Below are 20907 nucleotides of genomic sequence, written 5' to 3'. Positions count from 1 at the left end.
TACCCTGCTTGTCCCCACCACAGGATCGAAGAACAACCGGAGAAAAGATGGAGAGAAAAGAGATATGACGATATCGAGGATCCAGTATGATGCAAGGAACCATCTTCACATGGACACCCTCGCTGCCTGGGACGCTGCGAAGCTTCAGGGAGCAGCCAGCAGCAAGCACAGCCCCGAATCAGCCTTACGAGCCCACAAACCAGTGAGCAGTCAGCACTGCCCTTTGGATTTCGCTACAGGGATCGTTAGAGTAGATCTAGCTCGCCCGGGGCAGAATCATGGGCGGACTCTTCTCCCTTTGACATGCAGCTATCCAATCGCCAGCACCACCCCAAACCATCTCCCAAGCTACTACCCGAGTACTGTACCTACCAAGTACAAGTACAAGTACAATTTTCGCATCGAGCGCCCTGCTGGGCCTCAGGCAACGGCGCCCGCAAAAGAACCACAATCCGTTTCGGGCCACGTACAGTACTTCAGATTCTGACCTATTCAGGTACCGAGCAGTGACTGGTCTGTGCAAAATCTCTTGTACAACACCTCGTGCTTCACCACCGTCCTCCGTCGCCTGCCATCACTTCCAGACGCCTTGCAAGGACTATTGGCGAGTCTTGACACAGTGCAATCCCCTGAAGGTAGGTGCAGCGTGCTGCCAGCGAACTCTTCTGTACACCAGCGTCCTGGACGTCGTCGTCGACACTCCTAACTCCTTCCCGGAAGATATGCGGTCGGATCCACAGCATGGCATCATTTGGGTTCGATGTTCCCTCCATCTTGAGTATAGGAGGCATGGTGGAAAGGATAGCCGCCCATTCTATCCGAACTTGCCGCCAGAGCTCAACCGCTGCCTTAGCAATTGACCGGACAGCTGTCGTTAACGCTGGAAGACGCTTGGCCAGTGTCGTGGATTGTAGCTTGTCGAGAATCTCCTTGCTGACAGACGTGGCGATTGTGCTCGCGGCCTTGCGCCCGTAGGGGCTGGTATAGAGTGATTGCATAGCAATTGCTCTCCATATTGCTTCTCGGTGGACACTCTTCACACTGATCATCTTTGATACCCTAGACAGGCACGTCTCCAAGCTGCACATGTCACACTCCTCGTGCAATGCTGTGAACAGGAATGGCTGAAAGATCCTCTGCTGCAGCACTCGGAATATCTGGTTCTGGACGAGAAGGGAACGAAGACCCCGAGCTGCCGCCGTCATGCCTGTTATATCAGGAAGACCGCTGAGGTGAGCCATACGCACCAGAGTGTGATCCGGATATGGCTGATCATGGACGAGTTGCTTCGAAATTTCCTCCACCGACGATGCTAGCTCGTTGAAAGCACTTACACTACATTGCCCCGTCAGCGGCGTGCGCCCGAAGTAGACCTGGCACGGTGCCTGGAGAAGAATGAGAACGGTCTTGGTTAGAAGCGCAACAGATCACACTCACAAGAACTCGTCACCCTTTCCTTTGCCGGCGCGGACCTGCCCAAGGCTTCGTATAATGCGCTCCATTCGCTCACTTTCTCGTTGCCATTGAGCCTGTTTATCTCTCAGACACAGCATAGTTTCCTCCAGTTCAGCATGATGCTTGCTGGTCATCTCATGAGTGGTTTGGAGCGCTTGGTGAGCCTTCTGTACCGTCGCCAGTTCGGTCTTTAAGCTGTCATTGGCATCACGGTGCTCTTCGACGTCCTCCTTAAGCTCTTCGAGCGCAGATCGAAGGGCATCCAGCTCACCTTGGAGCTGGGCCTCACGTTGCTTGTGCCTGGTGATCGTCTCTGATAATCGTCCTTCCGCAGCTTTTCGTAATTGTCCAATCTCTTTTTGGTGTCCTTCCCGCAACGCCGTCACTTCGTCTTTCTGCCTTCCGATGGATTGAGTCAACTTCTGCGACAGAGCCGCTATCTCCTCCTTGTGTTGCTCCGCCATCTCCTCTACAATCTGATCCCTCGCCTCCAATTCACTCTTGTGAGATCGCTCGGAATCAGCTAGCTGTTTGGCTCTGGCCGCCAAGGACTGTTCATGCTCGGAGATGATTGCTCGAGCGGAATCTAGATCTTTCCTCTGTTGCGAATGCTTCGTTATCATTCCTGCCAAATCAAGCTGAAGCTTTGAAAGGCCAGCCCTGTGTTCACTCACTAACTTGGCATGAACATCTTCTCTTTCCGCCATTTGCTTTTCATGAGCTCGTATCAAGTCCGTTTGTGACCGTTCATGCTGTGCCCGTTCGTCGTTAAACTGGTCCTTGACAGCTTGGAGTTGGTTCTCCAGGTCATTTTTTTCTGCAGTCAGCTGCTCTTTCATGGAACGGCTGTTCTCGACCTCACTCTCCAAAGACTCGCATTTCAGCTTCAAATTGGCAACCTCCTCGTTTGCTTCAGCCAACTCCCGAGATTTTTCCTCAAGGAGCAAGATCTTCTCGGTCTGCTCGACGATCTCGCTCTTCAGCTTTACATTTTCACGGGCCTGCTCCCCTATAATGCGTTCGTACTCTTCTTTGGAGGCGCTCAGTTCAATTCTCAGCTTGGTGACCTCTTCGTTATGTTGTGACTCGGCTTGCTTAACAAGAAGGTCTTTCTCGGATAGAAGCCCTTGACTTTCCTGATAGTAGTGCAGCAAGCGATTAATATCAGGCAGGACATTTGAGACTTTCTCAAGCAATTTCGTCCGCTCATCATCAGGTGGTGCTGCGGAGCCAGATCGAGACACTGTATCCGGATATGGGAACGGCGCAGACGGGGAAGCGAAGGGTGGTGGATAGAACGCAAGTTGCATATTAGGGTTAGCTATGAATGGATGAGGGTATTGGTATGCATGTGGGGGTGGGAACGGAATCCCCTGTGGTGGCGGGCTACCGGTGGGCTGCTGAAGAAAGGGTGACAGAGGAGGTGATGCTAGGGGTGAGCGAGCGTGAGGCGGGAACCCATGAAGATAAGGCCCTTCAGTGGCCATTGTAGGGCTCGGCACGATAGGGATGTCTCCCTCTGCCGACTCCGCTAGATGCTGGCCAAACGTGGGTTGTATGAAAACTACCGGACCCTGCGGAGTTGGAGCAACCAAAGGGTCATGAAGATATGATATGGGCGCTGTGCCCATCGGGGCAGCTGTGGGTTCGTGCAAAGATGATTTAGACATGCCAGGGGATGCAAGAACGGTTTCTTCGCGCAGTGACGACTTCGAACCCTTCGCCAGCGGCTCTGCAACGTCAGTAGGGAAGGGAGACGACATGGACATTTGTGGGGATGATGGTGTGGTTTGAGGAGGATTGATGTTCTCAGGCTCTTCGGAAACCGTTGGCTGCATCGATGCAAGTGATCTCGACGAATGACTTTTCGAACCGAGACCTTGCGAGGATTGCAGGAGCTCCGCGCCTCTTGTGAAGGATCCAACGAGCTCTCCTCCCTCCGGAACAGCGGTCATCGAGATTTTGGTAGGTGAAAGAGGACGTGCATCTGCTACAGATGTATCGGTTCTGTCATGAGGGGCTTGGATGATATGTGGTTTCACCTTGGTCGGCGAAATTGGTGCGTGAAATGTCTCATCCTCCATTCTTGATGAGATACTCTTGTCTGATCTCAATGAGACAGCGGAATGTCTAGAAGAAGCGGACGCTGGATCCGACCACTTCGAGTCGAACGTCCTTTGGCGGTGAAAATATATAGCCGGTGAGTTCGACCGGCTGTTCCTGGGGATAGAGACTTCATCAAGAGTCCGCGACAGCGTCTTGGATAGTTTTACAGATGCCGAACTCGACGCTCGGCTCCGTGTCTGTTTCTCCGAAATCTCGCTGAAGCTCCCAGGCCGCCCTCGGGGCCTCGCATTTGTCTGATATGCAGTCGTCGACATTATGCTGAAAGGAGAGAATAAATAGAAGAAACAACAGGATTTTTACGGTCAACCTATCTTAGGAAGCCAAACCAAAAGTACCCATGACCTAGAATTCTTTTTTCTTCTGATTGTTCAGGGCGCCCAGTGATGTACAGACAACAAATACTGGTACATTATTGATACAGGACCAGAAAAGAGCATAAAACAATGTGCAGAATGTCGAATTCACAAGGGTACAGCAAAAGAAAAGGTCATTTGAGTCATAAACACTTAGCCCTGGGAACAAAGGTCAGCATCAATAGCAATTCTAACTCAAGACTGGGCATCAAGTGGTGCAGGACAGGGCCTTGCTGCCCGACCAACGTGACGACAATAGGTCCAGAGCAACTCCACATAACCAACAGAGCTGCATGAACCAAAGTGCCCTCGCCCCCCGGATGCTGGGCACTGATAGGACGCTGGCTGCTGGAAAGAAGATCGTGTCAAAGCACGATTGGTGTAGAAAGCAAGAGGTCGAGATTGAATGTGTGAGGGGCGGAAAAATGGACGGCCCGGAATTCTTGGCGTCATGTAGCTTGGATGTTTAACCGCAGTTTGAGGGAGGCTTTGAACATGAAAGTACAATACATTGCAGACCAGTTCCTCGTGACACCTTTCTGTTGTTGTCGCTGCAGCATACACAATCATGTCTTTTGTCTCTCGAGGGGCGAGAGCTGCAGCTCGTCCCTTGAGGCGTGCAATCCAACAACGTCCGCAACGCCGATTTGCTGGACACGAAGCTGGCCACGGTCATGGAGATGCACACCACCATCATTCTGGGGAGAGCGCTCTCCACGTCGCAGGTGGATCGGGAAACGAAGGATTCGGCGTGAGCACTGGAAATCCCCAACTGAAATTCCAAAACAGGCGATGCAAAAGACTGACACTGCTCTGGGAAACAGAGGGGATTCTACATTGCCATAGGCTCCGTACCTTTCGCAATGCTCATCTACTCGATCGCCAGCTCCCCCGGAGATAATGCGCTCAGCCGTCTTGTGCGGCAATACGATGCCGGCAAAGAGGTGCTGTTGAGAAAAGATGCAATACACACAACCATGATGGAGCAGGCCGCCGCTGATAGGCAGCTGTTCGCTGCGACGCCGACTGATCCTGCTGGCCCTCCCCTTCGAAATCCAGAGTATGAATACCCTATTTTGCACTTGGACCCGGCTTGGTTATCGAGATCACTAACCAGGGATTCTAGGTCATTCAACTTCGGCTCACCCTGGAACGTGTCTGCTGGTCAGGGCACAGCGGATCTCTCTGCGTTGTCCAAATACTATGAAGGGAAGAATAAGGAAGCGGAGCGAGAGAGGGTAGACAGGTTCAAGAAACAGAAGGGTTCCGTTTACGACCTGTAGCCAAATGGGGTTCTTAGGGCGCTTCCGGCCGTGGCATTGTATATAGGAAGTAAGAGCCACTTGAGTATGACGTGGCTGGGTCAGGGCTTATGAGCATGTGCAAGTGATCGCAGGCAATGAAGCATGATCGTGTCATTGTCCTCTTTCGCCCTCACATTTACTGCAGGTTTCTGGCTATAGTTCTACTGACATGTTCTTGATTTCAGCTTCCATTGAGAGCCCCTTCATCCTCAAGCGACCATCAGAATCTCTTCACAAATTTTGTTTCGGCGGATGGACTGGGCCAGGCTCCCCAATGAGAGTCAGGAACGATTCATGCACCTCGTCTGTAAGGTCGCTCGCCTGCAGACTTCTCTGTCTCTTCGCGAAAGCTCTCCTTGAACACTCTCTCGTAATGGCACTTCCACCAAACGCCGCCAACAAGAGCGTCTCCTCTCGACTCATCTCCTCGCCAATGTCCCAAAGCTTCTCATGATAAGCTTCTCGCCATGCCAGCAATGTGCCTAACGAACCCGTCAGGGTATCACCCTGTCCACCAGACCGCTTCAGGCCCCCCTGGAACTCGGAGACCGTGGTGTCGATACCTTGTGATATGTAGTCGACCGGGCCCTTCTGAATGATGCAGACTCCGCCGAGTATCTTGGAAAGTTCCTGGCATGCCTTCTCCGGATCCCCGCCGCTCTGGTCCATCCCTACTGACTTAGCCAGACGGCCGAACTCAACCACATTAGGAGTAAGAATGCATTCCTTGTGTCCTTTGATCAGACCCGGATCTGTCTGAACTAACAGGAGGGCGTCTGCATCCAGCACCATCGGGATAGGGGGGTTATGCTTCCTCGCTGCGGCAATGACAGCCTTGACCTGCTTTTGCGTTACAATATCTCTTCCCAGCCCGGGCCCAATGACCAGCACATGCAACCTGGGCAACATATCTAATATAGGTTTGGCCAGCTCTTCCCCGGAGGGTTCCTGTTCCTTCTGTGCCTGCGATATAGACGCCGTAGACCTGAGAATTGGCGAGACCATCAGGTTCGGCGAGTATGACTTAATTGTGGGTGCCGCCGAAGGTTCGCAAAAGACGTAGGACATATCACAGCCTAGCCGTGCAGAGGCCATGGCGGAGAAGTATGGCGCACCCGTGTAGTCTGCACTGCCGCCGATGACAGCAACCCGGCCGAGCTGGCCCTTGTGGAATCTCTCCAGCATAGGAGGCACCAGTTTGTGGACTTTGCCCAACATTGCACGCGCTGCGGCGGACATGTTGATGGTTGAGCGGCGATCTTCTGAATTCGGACTCATTTGGTGGGAGGCTTTATGGGGGAATATCGAAGTGAGGTAGCTGCTTCAAAGCTACGCGAGGCAGATGTATTAATTCTTCACCCGGCGTGGAATCGAGAGGGTGGCATGCAGCCGATGAGGTTAGGCCGTGATGGATTGATCGCATGTTTCCAATTGTGAGATGGAGAGTGATGTCACGAAAAGCACATGCGTTGGTGGCGTCAACGATCAATGCGGACGGATGCAGCGTCCGAAGCAACGCGATGGACCTGGCAAGTTGGCTGATCTTTGTTTCTATTTCCACGAAGTCAGTGTCACATGAACTACATCACTTCCAAAACCCGTTGAGGTTCCCGGAACATAGAAAATCTTGAGTTGACTCGAGAATGTCTGGCCTCTAGAGAACTGCAAGTTGCGCTTCGGAGTGAAAAAGTCGCCGAGTGGTCACCAGGGCTGAGGTAGATCGCCAGCCTTGTCGCCTTCGGACAAGAGGTCAGCAGTCAAATACGAATGACAATTACCTATATCTCCTCTTCACGGAGAAGTGGGTTTTGCAAGTATCCTAGGCTATTTGCCACGGGGCTTCCTCCATCTACTTCTATCCTCCGAGACGCTCTCTGCTTGCGTTAAGCCTTTGCAACTACCTCGATGTAATGGCCAGCCAGGCTCACAACCTGCTCCTCAAAATCCTTGAACTTGATGCCAAGGATGTTCTCGGTCTTACTTGCGTCAAATGGCATCGGCAGTGAGGTCTGACTGCCACCAAGAGGAAACACACCTTTCTCCACAGCTGTAGGAAAATGTTTCTTGACGATGTCGATGGTATCATCCCATTTGATGCCGTTCACGTCGTAGTTAACCCCAAAGTTTTGGTTTCCTTGAATTTTAGGATCCAAGGACGCAATATGGACGTAGGCGACATCGTCAACATGGCAAGTGGCTGCTGGCATGCCATTGGGATTGTGCATTCCCAACAGCGGAGTAAAGGCAAGGGCATTTGAACCAGACTTGACGGCTGCTGGAGTGGTTGCAAGCTCGTTCTTGCCAATGACAAAGGTCGGCATAATGTTGATCACGCCGAAATGGGGATTTTCTTGGGTGATGAAGTCTCGGGTGCGGTTGTAGGCCAGCTTCTTGCTCGCCGCATATGCCGCGAAAGTGTGAGGGTATGGTCCACGGGGATCCGGTTCGACGTTGTCAGCGGTATACACTCGGGGCTCGGGTGGAGAGACAGCCGCAACGGAGGAGGTGATAACGACTCGTTTGACCGAGGGCTCTTTGAGAGCCGAGCGGAGGATGCTCAGCGTGCCCCTGATGGCGGGTTGAATGATATTGGCCTCGTCGTCATCAGAAGGGCGTGCCAGAGGTGATGCGATGTGGACAATGTAGTCTACACCCTTGACGGCTTCATCAAAGGCACTGTCCTTTTCGATGTCGGGAACTATGACAAACGAAAGCTTATCGAGGTACTGCTGGGTGGATTTGGCAGCCTTGATCTCAGCAACCTTGCTTTCAGATCGAACCGCAGCCCGCACTTGGTAGCCTTTAGAAAGCGCCTCGATCAGCGTACGATAACCAACATGACCTGTGCCTCCAGTCAGAAGTATGAGCTCGGTAGCCATGTTAGGAATCTTGTCGGTAGGGTTTTTAAGGAGGATTCGAGGATAATGTGATGAGAGCTGTTAGCTGTCTCTTGTTTTTCTGATCTGCCTTTGGAAGTGACTTGAGGATCGAGGGAAGAACAGATCCCGTCGTTTATATTCTTGTCAAGAGTAACTCCTACCTCCGTTGTCATGTACAGTCTCGAATGCCTCCAAAGGGCCACGCATTCCAGACACTTCCCCTCTTGATGAAGCTCCACTGAGTAATCACAGTATTTGTCGTTGTTCTGGGGTGTTCATTGCGTGTCCCACAAGTGCACGGCCGAGAGAAAAGATCTGTATTGGGTTACGTCGTCCGAACATTGTCTCAGCGGGCCGTTGGCAAGCCAGGAGAACAGCGACCTATGTCAAATTGACTTCGCCTTTTGTCAAGCTGGCCTTCGGTTGACTGCCATTGATGATCCAGTGTTCTTTTCTGATGGAGAAGACATGAGGGCAACATGAATGTTTACTCATCAGGAACGAAGAGATGGTGCAGCGTTGTGACGAATTGCGTGCATGGCTTTCCGAGATGCTTGGCGCCCGCGCTTTGTCATCTGCGAGCAAAGTCCCAGCTCGCCAGTTTTGCCCACAGTTTCTGCGCCACGCTTCTGTAGTTTCCCACATTATCAATTGGCCCTCATGCCCGCCTGGAATACTCAACAAAGGACTTGCCGAGGGAATCCTGTGCTCTCTGCCGCTGTGTAGCCGGGGCAAAGTGGCGTTTCCTCCGTTGCTCATCGACGACACTCGGCCGCAGAGTCTCATATTACGTCTGTCTATCGCCCATTATGATTCAGCAGTGGGAAATCGCACGGCTGCGAGCCTTCCACGCTGCGCATTTCTCCGGCCAACCAATCCCAGACCTGGTCACTTGTCAACAGAATCCCATGGACCAGACCGAATCCAGCCGTAGTGCTGAGGCCGTTATTGGCGAGGAAAACCACGACGACGAGCGTGGTCTAGGATATTACGAGGACGGCGTGAAAAGGACGTTAACAGATGATCAGATCAAGATGTTCCGCCATTCCGAGATCCAGCGCTTACTAAGTGAGAAAAGAGCAGCTAAGGTGGAGGAAGAGACAAAAATAAAGATGAAAGAGAACAGTATCGCCAGCACTGTAACACGTGAACCAAGGAAACGGCGATTTGAAGACGAGCCAGCAGCAACCCAGTCCGGTGTCGATACTTTGACCTACGATGAAGGGCCAGATACACGGCCAGCATCAATACCCGTGGAAAAGAAATTCTTGTGGCCAATCCTTGGACAGAATTCAAAATGACTTTGTCCCATGCCAACAACTTCGTCAGGTCTATCTCTGGATCACAAATGCTCTCGTTATAATCCCCTAATGAGGCAATAGGCGCGACCAGATGCGTCAGGATGACAGCTCTGGAACACAACTTGGTATGTAGACGAAGTTTTTTTTTATCTATCCATGCCCCAGATGATGAAATTTGTATCATCCTTAGTCAAAGGTGGGTGCCGAAAGCAGTCTCGGCTCAGCTTGATGATCGCTTTCGACAATGACGCCCACTTTGCAGAATTAATCTTCTCTCTGATCGTGGTTTCTCCATGCAAAAATGATCTTGAACGTCATATTAGACTGCCACTGACCATGTGTCAATACAGGGCGCCTTCTTTATCCTCCACGACGGACCTCCTCTGTTGATTTTGAGGGCCTGCACTCAAGCTCAGTGGACGCTTTTCGCTTGAGGTTCCTTTCGTCATCACGGGCAAGCCTTGGCTCTGTCTGCGCCTGTAGTCCAGTTGGCTGTTCTGGCTCACCCGACCGCTCTGCCTCGTTCACTCTGATGTCCTCACAGAGTTGAGTTCTGAAGGACAGAGATGCCAGCGAACTTGCATCCGGCGGTGTGGCCGTTCCAGCTGGAAAGCATTGGCGAAGGAGGTCTTGCTCCGCTGAATCAGCATAAGTAGGAGGCTCATTGTCGTAAGATTCCTCGCTGCCGCCGTCACTTTTGTCGTGACTATTGGTGTCGCACACTGCTGGGAGGACGTCACCGTCGAGGCTGCTTGTCTCGACTGAAGGGTGCCTTAAGCACACTGCAGTCGATTGTTAACCTCAAAAGCCGTGAGACTGGATAAAGATCCACCTACCACGAGACCACTCGGAGTGATCATCGTCGATTGTTACGACAGCCTGCGGTGGGTCCTCCGGATCGCAGCCGCCCGTGTTAGCCGGGTGGTCAGTCATGGCAGATGCTGCAGAAGAAAGTCAATATGGGAGGGGTGTCTAGCTGGTTGTGAATCCGAAAGTTTAAAGGAATTACTCCTGAGGGCGGGTTACTTATATCCAAGAGAGAAACGTTAATTTTTGCAGGCCTCAACCTCCCTCCTTGAACAATAACCAACCAGAAGGACTCCAGGAATGCACTGCCAATGTGTCTTCATTTGATCATCATTCACACCGCTTTATTGCAACGAAATAACAGTTGGCCACGTTTATGCCGACACGCAGAATGCCATGGTATTAGAGCCTGTCTGGGGCATTCAGGGGCTTGGACGCTACTGCATCTCCGAAGGCTCCGGTGCCTACAGGGTTGAATCACAATGGGGCGCATTTCACCTCCAGACATTCTCGGGGCTGACTGCACCACAGTCTCCCGGTTGAGACGAAGATTTCAGATCACCAAAGAGATTCCTAGCCGTTCTATTGTCCATCTCGTCGTCACGTTACCAGTGGAACATGACGCTGGTTTGCTAAACCGCTTCCCGTGGCGATCTGAGTGGGAAACTCCTCCCATCACAGCAACGACGTGATCTATCTCTTCAGCCCCTTTCTTGCAGGGTATCTTCGCGTAATGGGGTCGTCCGGATCTGATCCAGAGCCTTAGAAGGAAGAAAATCCCAACAGTAAGGAACCGTGGCATCCCTGGCCGACCAGCCACGGGCTGTCCTTCCGTGAACGCGATCCCTATGCATGCCAGGGATAGCGCATAGGAAACAAACGGCAACACTTCGCCTCCTGTCTCTATTTAGGATATCGTTCGTCGTCTGTGCTGTCATGCCATGCCACCTCACGCGAATCTGTGGACACCCTCCTCAAAGACACCTTCCCCAAAGAAACGAGAGGCTGTCACCAGTGAGTCTGTGACCACTAGCGGAACGAGATGTGGATGGGCTTCAAACTTTCTTTCGGTAGCAGGGATCGGCCGCAGCGATATCGGCAAGGATGCCATGCCGTTTCTTCTCTCGACTGACTCCTTTGGGATGGCTCGAGAACATTCCACTGTCTCTACTGTAAGATCATGCGACGGGCCATTCTTGGTGCCAAAATCGTTGGGGGGGGGGGGGGGGGGGTTGCTCTGGCCGCCAAACAGGTCGTTGTGTGGCTAAGCGCCGAGGCTGCCTCTGACCATGGCCATCAATCTGGTCATGCGCTCCGACCTCGTTTTCATGGTTAATCGTTCAGTCGATTGAAGACACGGTATCATCGTACGGAAATTGAAATATGGATGGGTGCGATCATGCGGCCTGGCTCTTGGTCATCGAGAGAAACAAGAGCGGTGAAAGGAACTATTATCGAATGCGGCCAGTGGCCTACGGGGACGAACGAGACTCCTGTGATGATTAACCCAACCCCTTTCAAAACCGGTGAACTAGTCTACTCCAACCCGTTCCCTGCCTTGTCCTGCCATGAAGCGATCGAATTAGTCGGGACGACCCGTGGTCGTGTCACCCTCAAACTCGTGATTTCGCTTGAATGGAAGTGCGTGGACAAGACGCGGAGGAACGCCACAAATTGCGCACACTCAAAGATTTGGGATGATTATGTGCGTCACTGACTGATGTTGTTGGGCCTGGCCGCCCAACCTGACCCTATCCTAACGCGCTGCTGCATTACTATCGGCGGCTGCATGGTTTCTGGGTAATGGTATGAGATATCTCCTGCCCACGACATTTCAACTTTGCAGAAAATACTATGCTTATGGCTCATAATCGAACCCCGCGGGCTACATAATGACGAACCGTCGGGGCGACACCGTTGTTTTTTTTCCAGCACACGCTGCTTGGAACCTCCGTTACCGGCATTCCTGAAGTAGCAGCAAGCCTGGCCGACGTGACCTACTGACCGCGCTGACGGAGGCTGGCAGAGGTTGGCGACGGCGTCTGCCTCGTGGATCAATACTACCTTTGGACAGTCATCCTCTTGGGCGGGTGGATCAAAAGATGGAGTGGCTTTTGCCCCTACCTGTCGGCACCCGTGATGCACAGGGGCGCCAACCCGTCCAGGTATTTCCCGCAAAGAATTTTGTGACCTCCTGTGAGACCTGGTGACCGCCTCGTGCAGCTCCGCAACAACCGGAAGAACGAGACTGCATGGCCCCTGCCGTGTTATGGAGTAGATACAGCCTCTTCATCACCTGTCTGCGCCTGGCTGAGGCAGACTGCGGGATAACCCTGATCGATGTACGTGCCGCGCTTCCGAAAATAGTCACCTCTGCGGACACAGTTGGCAGGCAAATGTTTCAACTCAAGCACACGAGCAGCTGAAGGACGGTCTTTTTGGAGGGCACGACGAGTCTGGGAAACAAACCCAAGAGTCTAGCTGCTCCGCTGCAATAACCCGCCCACTGGGGAGTTCGGAATTAGGGGCCCAAGCTGAGTCTCTTGTCCTCGAGGTAAGTCCCCAATGTATACGCGATTCCGAGTTGAAGATTCTTACAAAAGTTCATAAACTTAGTACCAAATGGGCTTCGCGACCGCCAAGACCACCATATCCTGTGAACTCTGTTGAAGCTTAAATCCCCTCTCTCGAATGCTCTGATTGCCCTTTTTCTCCCCGTGGATGTTGCCTGTCTTGATGCAGACCGCACCTTTGCTACTAGGTAGTATTTGCCTCATTCTTAGCCTGACTACTCAGTCACCACCACTCTGATGCGACTGAGCAAAAATTCCTTCACGATGCGCCAGCAAGCGATCAGAGACCGAAAAGACCTCTTTAACGCCAAAGACCACCGTGGCAAGACAAACAAAAAAGGATCAAAAGGAGGACTGATCTCACCGGATCCCGGAATCGAACCAGGGGCGACTGTGTTTCCCACATTGAAGCCATCAGACCGCAAGTATGAGAGACAGTAATGTTAACCACTACACCAATCCGGTTTTCTGTTGCAGGTCTTGTATTTCTGGATTGTGGTTGAAGACTCTGAGAAATCTGTTCATATACCCGATTTTCTGGATCGGCACCCATTGTCACTGGCGGGATTCAGAGCTTCGCTGGATGTTCATGCTTAGTTCAGTGAGTCATCAGTGAAGGTTTTGAAGCGATGCATCCCTCAACACGTCCATCCGTGCGCGAATATAACGTGTTCAAAGCTCAGCAGCTATTTCAATCCCGCGAACCCACCTTAGCGTCGACCTCGAGAACACTCTCTTCTCTTTCGCATGAAACATCTCCTCTGTCTGTCTCACTGTACGACGGACCGGTCCGTATCCTCCTAATCTCATAATCCTCTCGAGATCTCAACAGGATATGACCACAGTGAGCTTGGACTCAAAGAGCAGGGAATGTAGTCGTGGAGGAGGGCCATCCGGAAATAACCCCTCTACCATCCAACGAACAGCGCAAACTGGACGATCAAACCTCCCGTAGTTTTCCTGAAACCTACATGGAACCGCCATCCTTCACCTGGCCTAGAGATGACGAGGCTGCAAATCCAAGCCAGACGCTACTTTTTGATAGTACAGATTCATGCTAAGCCTTGAAGGAGCGAACTCCACAGCCCCATACACGCTAAATGCAAATGTTGTCTTGGGACGGAATCCAAATTGTCTGGCTACGATAACTCCATGCTTGCTCATGTGTGTTGTCGTCCGACTCAGCATGTTCGGGAGCGCCTTCTTGGTGGTAGGGACTATGAAGCAGCCTGGGCTCCAGGCTGAAGCTACTCTGCGAAAGATATGCATGGCATGCCACCATGGTCAGGTCTCATACCCGAGCCTCGGACTGACCTTCTGATTATGCATCCGGAGTCAAGACCAAGGGCCCAAGCTTTACGCTGAGAATGCCAAATCCATACCAAGTACGTCTTTGGTACGTCCTCCAAACCAGATCCCCAGATCAGCTCCAGGAATGGCAACGTTTCGTCAGGGAGTGGGCATCCACGTGGCAATATCGATCAATGAACACAAGGGTACCTGTCTTTTGACGTCCGTGGTCCATGCCCCTTGGCGTCAACATTCAACAGTGTGCAACAGAACGATAAACACAATGTGCACGTGGAAAGCACAAACTTCTACCCACCACCGGATTGACAATGTTAATAAGAAAAAAAAAGCGGTGACAAGACCGCCCCCTCATTCCTGTCTTGGTATTTGTCTAAGTGTGTTTTTGACTGATTGGTGGGTTATTTGCTTGTTTGGCCTTCAGCCGGCATCGGAGTGCCCCATGAAAGAATGCAAGGCTGCAAAACCAACAACACACGAGGCTGGACCTTCCGCCTCAAAGGGGGCTATGCCACGGTCCACTTCGGGCAAGAAGGCGGGCGATGACTTGCAGACACTGGCTGGATATAGTAAAGCTACGAAAGGGGGGGTTTGAGACCCCTTGTCCTTGGGGGGCTCGCAAAGGTCTCTGGCGCTTCTCGGTGGCTATCAAGTTGTGATCTGACAGATGAGAAAAGGAGCAAAGCCGCGTGTGCTAATCCTTTGCTCGCACCGGGCCCTCTCCGCTCCGTTTCGCCACTCCGGGATGTTCACGGCGGTTCGCGAGATGTTGGTGTTTCGCCACAGCTGTCAGATCTGCCCGCGGGCCCTGCAGGAGAAGTGTCACAGACACAGACACAGGCACCAAAGAGGTCCTGGTTCCCGGAAGAGGAGCGGAGCCAACGGACGGGATGACCGGAACTGTCAATGGGTAATAGATATGCGTCCAGGTTACGAAGCCCCGTAGTTGATGATGCTTCGCTGGTGGCGCGAGGCTGTGTACCCCTTAATTCCATCCATCCTTGCGATCATCCCTTCCGTCGCGAACGGGCCCGTTGACGAATGCTCAGGAATAGCTGGCCAGAGGCTCTGTTTGACCAGGCTCTGGAGATCCTGTGTGGTGTATATGTATATTCTTCCATGGTGGGTCTACACGCACGAGCAACTGCGGGAGCATGTGCATACTCCTACGCAGGCATCAATCATGCGATTGATTCTCGGTGAAGCCCCTCCTGCTCCTCCAGACACAGACAGAGCGATGATGCCTTCGGTGCCCATTGTGTTCATCATACTCTTTATCTCCGTGACCATTTATCACCTATGCACATGGTCTCTTCCAGGTCTGGCTCGGGACTGAGATGAGATTCGTTTGTAAAACGATTGTGATTTTCTTTCTGTCTTTTCGTCTGCATTTATCCGTTTCTGCATACATAGGGCCTTGCCGTTGCAACGCAACGCATCAGATGGCCTTCGATATCGACAATGAAGAACAAAGAAAAAGGTATTGCTAGTAATTTCAGGTTCCTGAGCCCAAACAAGTTCGTGGACAAGGCTACAAACAAGAAACAAAAGTCGATCAAGAGAAGTGTTTGCTGGCAACAACACGGACGCCTTAACGAGGCTGGCTTCTGGAGACAAATGCGAGGCGACAACCTCAATCTTGACCCCTGCTCAGTTCGTTCGCGTCTTGCTTTGGTTCTTTTTCAGTTTCCCGGTGTTTTTTGGTCTCTTTTCTTCAATGTTTGTGTGCCGGTGAAGGCATACATATGTCATGTTTTGTTCCGGTTGGGATGGATATTCCATTGAGGTTTGTTCATTCCACACAACACAATCCCATTTGTAGCTTGCACGAACCCATTAGCTCAGATTATGAAATTAACAGAGAAGATAATTTCTTCTGTGCAGTGCGACACCAGCCTCCACCCCAATTTTCAGTGCCAGACGCAAATTATCTTCATATCCTCTGCACCTCAACAATCTACATCTATTCCTCTGCAAGACAGTTAGTGATCAATCTCTGAAAAAGGGGTTGGTTCAAAGCTCACCTTCTTCCTCTCCCGTTGCCTTGCTGCCCAACACCCATTTCGACTTGCCATGAACATCGGTCTCGTGCTCGAGAGCGACACGGCTAAGGTGCGAGATGATGTTCTCCATGGTAGTATCGGCGTGGCTGCGGGTTGCACGGCCGAGGTTGTCAATCCACGACAGGCTGGTCAAAACGTAGTAGACGATAGCAACCACAATAGTGACACCAATCGAGTAGCCCCAGATGACGACGACTGTGACAATCGAAGTATCGCGGCTGTAGCTGTCCTGGGTGAAACTGTCTCTAGGAGTAGTGAAAAGTTCGTCCTTGCCACCAGCGAGCCAGCCGAAAACACAGAAAAGAGTGGAAAGAACGTCGACACCGAAGATAGCGCCAACAAGCTTCCAAGATGGCCAGGTCTGTCCTCCACGAGTGACGAAGATGAGCCAATTTTCGACCAGTGAGACTTGGAGGAAGAGCATAAGCTGGACATTGCCGAAGTTCTGAACAAGACCGCCAGAAGGCAAGTAGAAAGAGCCTCGAATAATCCAGGTGGAAACGGCCAGAAGGAAGCCAAGGAAAACCGAAATAACCCAGATCTTGGGCAATTGCCATTCGACAGGTCGTTGTTCGTAGTGAGCGTTATCGTAGGCGACGGCGATGGTGGCCAAATCAGCGAACAGGGCCAAAAAGACAACCAAGTCGGTTCTGATGGTTTCGTTGATGATGATCATGGAAGTGGTCAAGTACAGCTCCAAGTGCAAGCAAAGAGCGATACGGTATTGGACGTAGGCCTTCATTCTCTGGAAAATTTGACGAGCGACCTTGATGGCATCGACAATTGTGCTGAGACCGGGAGCTAAGAAAACGATATCGGCAGCGGCTTGGGCAGCTTCAGTGGCACCTTCGACAGCGATGCCGCAGTCGGATTTCTTCAGAGAGGGAGCGTCATTGACACCATCACCAGTCATGGCAGTCAGATGACCTCGTTGTTGCAGCATCTCGACGACCTGGTACTTGTGCTCGGGGAACACTTCTGCAAAACCATCGGCTTTCTCAACGAGGTCATACTGCGTCGAACCGGCAACACCGCCCGCAATGAGACGCTGAGAATTGTAGACCTTGGTACCGAGAGCGAGAAGCTTGCAAGTCTCCTTGGCGATGGCAATGGCGTCACCAGTCAACATTTTGACGCTGAGGCCGAGGTTTTGAGCTTCCAAGATGGTGTGGGCAGTATCTTCACGAGGGGGATCGAACATGGGCAACATGCCAATGACCTTCCAGGGCTCGTCACCGCGCTTGGAGGCAACACCAAGGGATCGGAAACCACGACGGGCAAAGTCGGCCGCAGTATCACGGTAGTGTTTGGCAGTGGCTTCGTCACATTCGGCAATGGACAGGACAGCCTTTGGCGCACCTTTGCAGAAAGACCACTTCTCGCCCTTGAGCGTGCAGACAGTGGTGATACGCTTCGAAACTGGGTCGAAAGGGGTGAATTTCTCGGTCTTCCATCCTTGTTGCAGAATTTCACGAGCCTTGGGGTATCTCTTGAGGGTCAGAATGGTGATCTTGTCGATTGGGTCAAGGGCCTTCAAGTTGTGAGAGGAAGCAAGTGCAGCAGAAGCCATGAGCCAGTTGACATCTTCACCCTCGGCGACGTAGGGTTCGCGGATGGTCAGTTGGTTGGCGGTCAAAGTACCAGTCTTATCAGAGCAGAGGACATCGACACCCTAATTTTCATTAGCTGCGCGGGAAACGACGGACAGCCGGGGAAGAGAGCTTACAGCCAGCGACTCGATGGCAGTCAATTTCTGCACAATAGCCTTTTGTTTGGCGAGATAAGCAGCTCCGACGGCCAAGGTAGTGGTGGTGACGACGGGCAAACCGACTGGAACACCGATGATAAGAAGGATAAGAGCGTAGTGGAGCAAGTTGACGGAGCTCCTCTCGGGAGTCGCGATAGGGATGTTGTGGAAGAAACCACCAATCCATGCAGCGAGAATGAAGAAGACGACCAAGACGAGCAGAGCCGTACCGATGGAGTCCATGACAGCCTTGAAATGACCTTGGTCGGTGGCACCCTGGACAAGAGACGCGGTCTTGCCGACGAAAGAGCCACGAGCAGATTCAGTGACGACAGCATAGGCCTTTCCTCGCTTGCAACCTGTGGTGTAGTAGCAGATATCGCCCATGTACTTGTCGACAGCCAGAGACTCTCCGGTGATGGCAGACTGGTCGGTTGCGACAATTGAGTGACCAATGTGGTGCTCCTCGTCGTCATCCGAGTCCGTGTGGTTCTTCGAGTGGTATTGTTCGGGGTCGCTGACCATCTCCTTGTATTCCTCAAAGCCAGCCGGGTTATCGAAGTCGCAGATCAACCGGCATTCACCGGCAACGACGGAGCCTTCCTCGAGAATGAGCTAGACGGACACGTTAGTTGTCATCGGCCAGGAAACACGGGGACGAGAAACTCACAATGTCACCAGGAACAATTTCGCGAGCCTTGATTTCTTGGATTTGGCCGTCGCGGACGACCTCAGCCTTCATAGCAATGTCACCCTTCAAACTGGCTACGACATCGGCAGCCTGCTTTTCCTGATACCAGCCGACAATGGCGTTCAGCATCAAAATACCAATGATGACACCAAAATCGATCCAGTCACGCAAACCAGCAGCGAGAAGGACAGCAAGCTCCATGACTACACTGACGTTAGCATCCTGATGGTTTCCACACTTGTGGGAGACAAGGGCTGGACTATACCGTAGAGAATGGGGCCTCTGAAGTAGCCGATAAACTTGAGAAACATGTTCTCCTTCTCCGTTGTCAACTCGTTGTAGCCGCATTTTCTTCGGCGAGCCTCGACCTCCGCAGAGGTCAGACCTGTTTTGATGTCGGTGTTGAGCCAATCCTCAGGGACCTCGTAGAGATCCCCTGGTCCACCAGTAATGCCAAAAATTCTCTTGTAGAAGGGAACCTTCTTCTGTTTCGTGGCATCGCCGACGTCTTCACCGGAAACTTGGGAGGGAGCTTTGGAGAAGCGACGATCTCGGTAGGTGGAAATGTATCGAATGAGGTTGGCATACTCGCCCTCATCTTTGTCGGGATCCCATCCGTCGGCGAAGGAGATTCTCTCCCGCTTAGGATCACCGTTCTCGAGGTCTTTGTTTTCCTTTTCCGCCATGGTTGTTGACTGTATGGAGTGGAGAGGTTAGTATGCAGGAAAAGAAAACAAAGAAAGAGGAAGAAAAGGGAGGACGACGACAACAAGGTCAGGCGTGAAGACCAAGCTGAGGGAGGAAAGGAACGAGAACTGGAGCTTGCAGCGTGCAACCCCTCTTTAAAGGTAAAGGCAGTTCACAAGATGCGAGCGAAAAAGAGAGCAGCGAGCAGCTTTGGATGGCCCGTAACTCACCTCGACAGGTCCGCACGGATGAGAGTGTTGACTGGCGGGCTTGCAGGGAACCGGGGCTCCACCAGCGATCCGTCAAGCCGTAAAGCTGCGATAGCTCGGTCAAGGTCCTAGGCGTGGAACCTGGTTGGCTGCTTAAGCTTTCCCTGAGCTTGAGGTCAGCGAGCATGCCGTGTGAGCCATTTGATAAGGGCACAGCGAAAAGGCGAGAAGACGCGGTCGGGCGGCGGTAACGAGACGAGACTGGCGGTACCGGAAAATACACACCTGCAAAAACTTTTTGGCTGACAGGATTGGGGCGCCAGCTAGCAAGAGTTTGGAATGGCTTTGGGTCCTCACTGGTGAGTTGGTGACGCCAACCTAAGCCAGCCAGGGCGGGGGGGTTCAGGATGGAGTTACTCAAAGGTTGCAAGGGTGTGGGATCATCGAGGAGAGAGAGGTTGAGATTGGTCCGGGTAGATTGAGGACTTGCAAGGAATAAGAGGAAAGAAGAAGTTGGGAAAAAGAAAGCAGAGCAAAATGAATGAATCTCCGCACATCCTTATCGCAAGGCAGTTGAAGAGAGTTCAATTCAGTTGGTACTGGCCTGCACCTGCAAGGACCTTCAGAGGACCCTACGGGCAACTACGGGCACGTAGGGGCGCCTACGATACCCGCCAAAGTGATGTCGAGGGCGCCGCCCTGGGCTCCGGCTGCCTCTACAAGCCCTGGTGAGCCCCTACACGGTCCCAGGCCCCGGAACTTGCCCACGCGCACACCAGGAGCTGCTTGTGCTTGCCGGTGCGCGAAAAGGGCTAAAAGCCCATTACGTGGGCCATGCAGCTTGTCTTCTACCTCGTTGCATCTCCTCCCACCACTCATGAGTGCAAACTTGGTTTCGCATACACCATTACTGCCTAGGTACATAGCCGGTACACATAGGACAGCCACCTATCTAGCTGGGCAGCTAGTTATTTCAACAGGGCAACAGGCGAATGGCTGCCCCAGAATCACCCATCTCCCCATCTGCGTGGACATGAGTCAGGATTCAGGGCAACTGGTCTCCCATTGACCAGCACGATTACCTGAGCTGATTGCAATCTCGCCCCTGTTGTTCTTCTGCTTCGGCGGGTACAGTGGGTTATTTGATCTCATCAGAACCCCCGGGGTAATGGCTGCAGCTCTACTCCCACCGAGATGTGAGAATGTGTACGCGTTTACAGTGAGTCGCAGTGCTAAACCACCACATAAGCTTCAACGATGTGCCGCAAAGGGTGATTTTCGCGGGGGAACAGCGGTTGGTAGCCCAATACTTCCCACCTGAGGCCAAAGTACGGAGTGCAAAGACATCATTGTCTATTTGGGAGCAATCCAATACGAGGCACAGCACTCATCATCAGGTTACT

The 20907-nt window shown here is 52.3% G+C and overlaps 7 protein-coding genes and 1 non-coding gene across 8 annotated transcripts; 2 read left to right on the top strand and 6 right to left on the bottom strand.

The window, feature by feature from the left end:
* Positions 1-548: 548 nt before the first annotated feature.
* Z519_07043 (uncharacterized protein) lies at positions 549-3836 on the bottom strand (the record flags this gene model as incomplete). The annotated part of the gene is made up of 2 exons (XM_016764779.1): positions 549-1335; positions 1438-3836. The coding sequence occupies 2 exons, from the start codon at positions 3834-3836 to the stop codon at positions 549-551; spliced, it is 3186 nt and encodes a 1061-aa protein (XP_016618729.1).
* Positions 3837-4798: 962 nt separating this feature from the next.
* Positions 4799-5218, top strand: Z519_07042 (uncharacterized protein; the record flags this gene model as incomplete). Its single annotated transcript, XM_016764778.1, has 2 exons — positions 4799-4995; positions 5062-5218. 2 exons carry the CDS (start codon positions 4799-4801, stop codon positions 5216-5218), a joined length of 354 nt encoding a protein of 117 aa, XP_016618728.1.
* Positions 5219-5470: 252 nt separating this feature from the next.
* Positions 5471-6478, bottom strand: Z519_07041 (YjeF family domain-containing protein; the record flags this gene model as incomplete). Its single annotated transcript, XM_016764777.1, has 1 exon — positions 5471-6478. One exon carries the CDS (start codon positions 6476-6478, stop codon positions 5471-5473), a length of 1008 nt encoding a protein of 335 aa, XP_016618727.1.
* Positions 6479-7122: 644 nt separating this feature from the next.
* Z519_07040 (uncharacterized protein) lies at positions 7123-8118 on the bottom strand (the record flags this gene model as incomplete). Its single annotated transcript, XM_016764776.1, has 1 exon — positions 7123-8118. The coding sequence occupies one exon, from the start codon at positions 8116-8118 to the stop codon at positions 7123-7125; it is 996 nt and encodes a 331-aa protein (XP_016618726.1).
* An 809-nt stretch (positions 8119-8927) lies between these two features.
* Positions 8928-9419, top strand: Z519_07039 (uncharacterized protein; the record flags this gene model as incomplete). The annotated part of the gene is made up of 1 exon (XM_016764775.1): positions 8928-9419. The coding sequence occupies one exon, from the start codon at positions 8928-8930 to the stop codon at positions 9417-9419; it is 492 nt and encodes a 163-aa protein (XP_016618725.1).
* Positions 9420-9683: 264 nt separating this feature from the next.
* Positions 9684-10352, bottom strand: Z519_07038 (uncharacterized protein; the record flags this gene model as incomplete). Its single annotated transcript, XM_016764774.1, has 3 exons — positions 9684-9749; positions 9798-10201; positions 10256-10352. The coding sequence occupies 3 exons, from the start codon at positions 10350-10352 to the stop codon at positions 9684-9686; spliced, it is 567 nt and encodes a 188-aa protein (XP_016618724.1).
* Positions 10353-13160: 2808 nt separating this feature from the next.
* On the bottom strand, positions 13161-13264 carry Z519_07037. The gene has a single exon. It is a non-coding gene; the product is annotated as a tRNA-Glu (tRNA).
* A 2856-nt stretch (positions 13265-16120) lies between these two features.
* Positions 16121-19294, bottom strand: Z519_07036 (plasma-membrane proton-efflux P-type ATPase; the record flags this gene model as incomplete). Its single annotated transcript, XM_016764773.1, has 4 exons — positions 16121-17842; positions 17897-18532; positions 18588-18811; positions 18874-19294. 4 exons carry the CDS (start codon positions 19292-19294, stop codon positions 16121-16123), a joined length of 3003 nt encoding a protein of 1000 aa, XP_016618723.1.
* Positions 19295-20907: the final 1613 nt, after the last annotated feature.

This window comes from Cladophialophora bantiana (genome assembly GCF_000835475.1).
Source record: "Cladophialophora bantiana CBS 173.52 unplaced genomic scaffold supercont1.10, whole genome shotgun sequence".
NCBI classification, from domain to species: domain Eukaryota; kingdom Fungi; phylum Ascomycota; class Eurotiomycetes; order Chaetothyriales; family Herpotrichiellaceae; genus Cladophialophora; species Cladophialophora bantiana.
The sequence above is the reverse complement of the archived record's forward strand: the minus strand, read 5'-3'. Positions and strand labels throughout refer to the sequence as shown.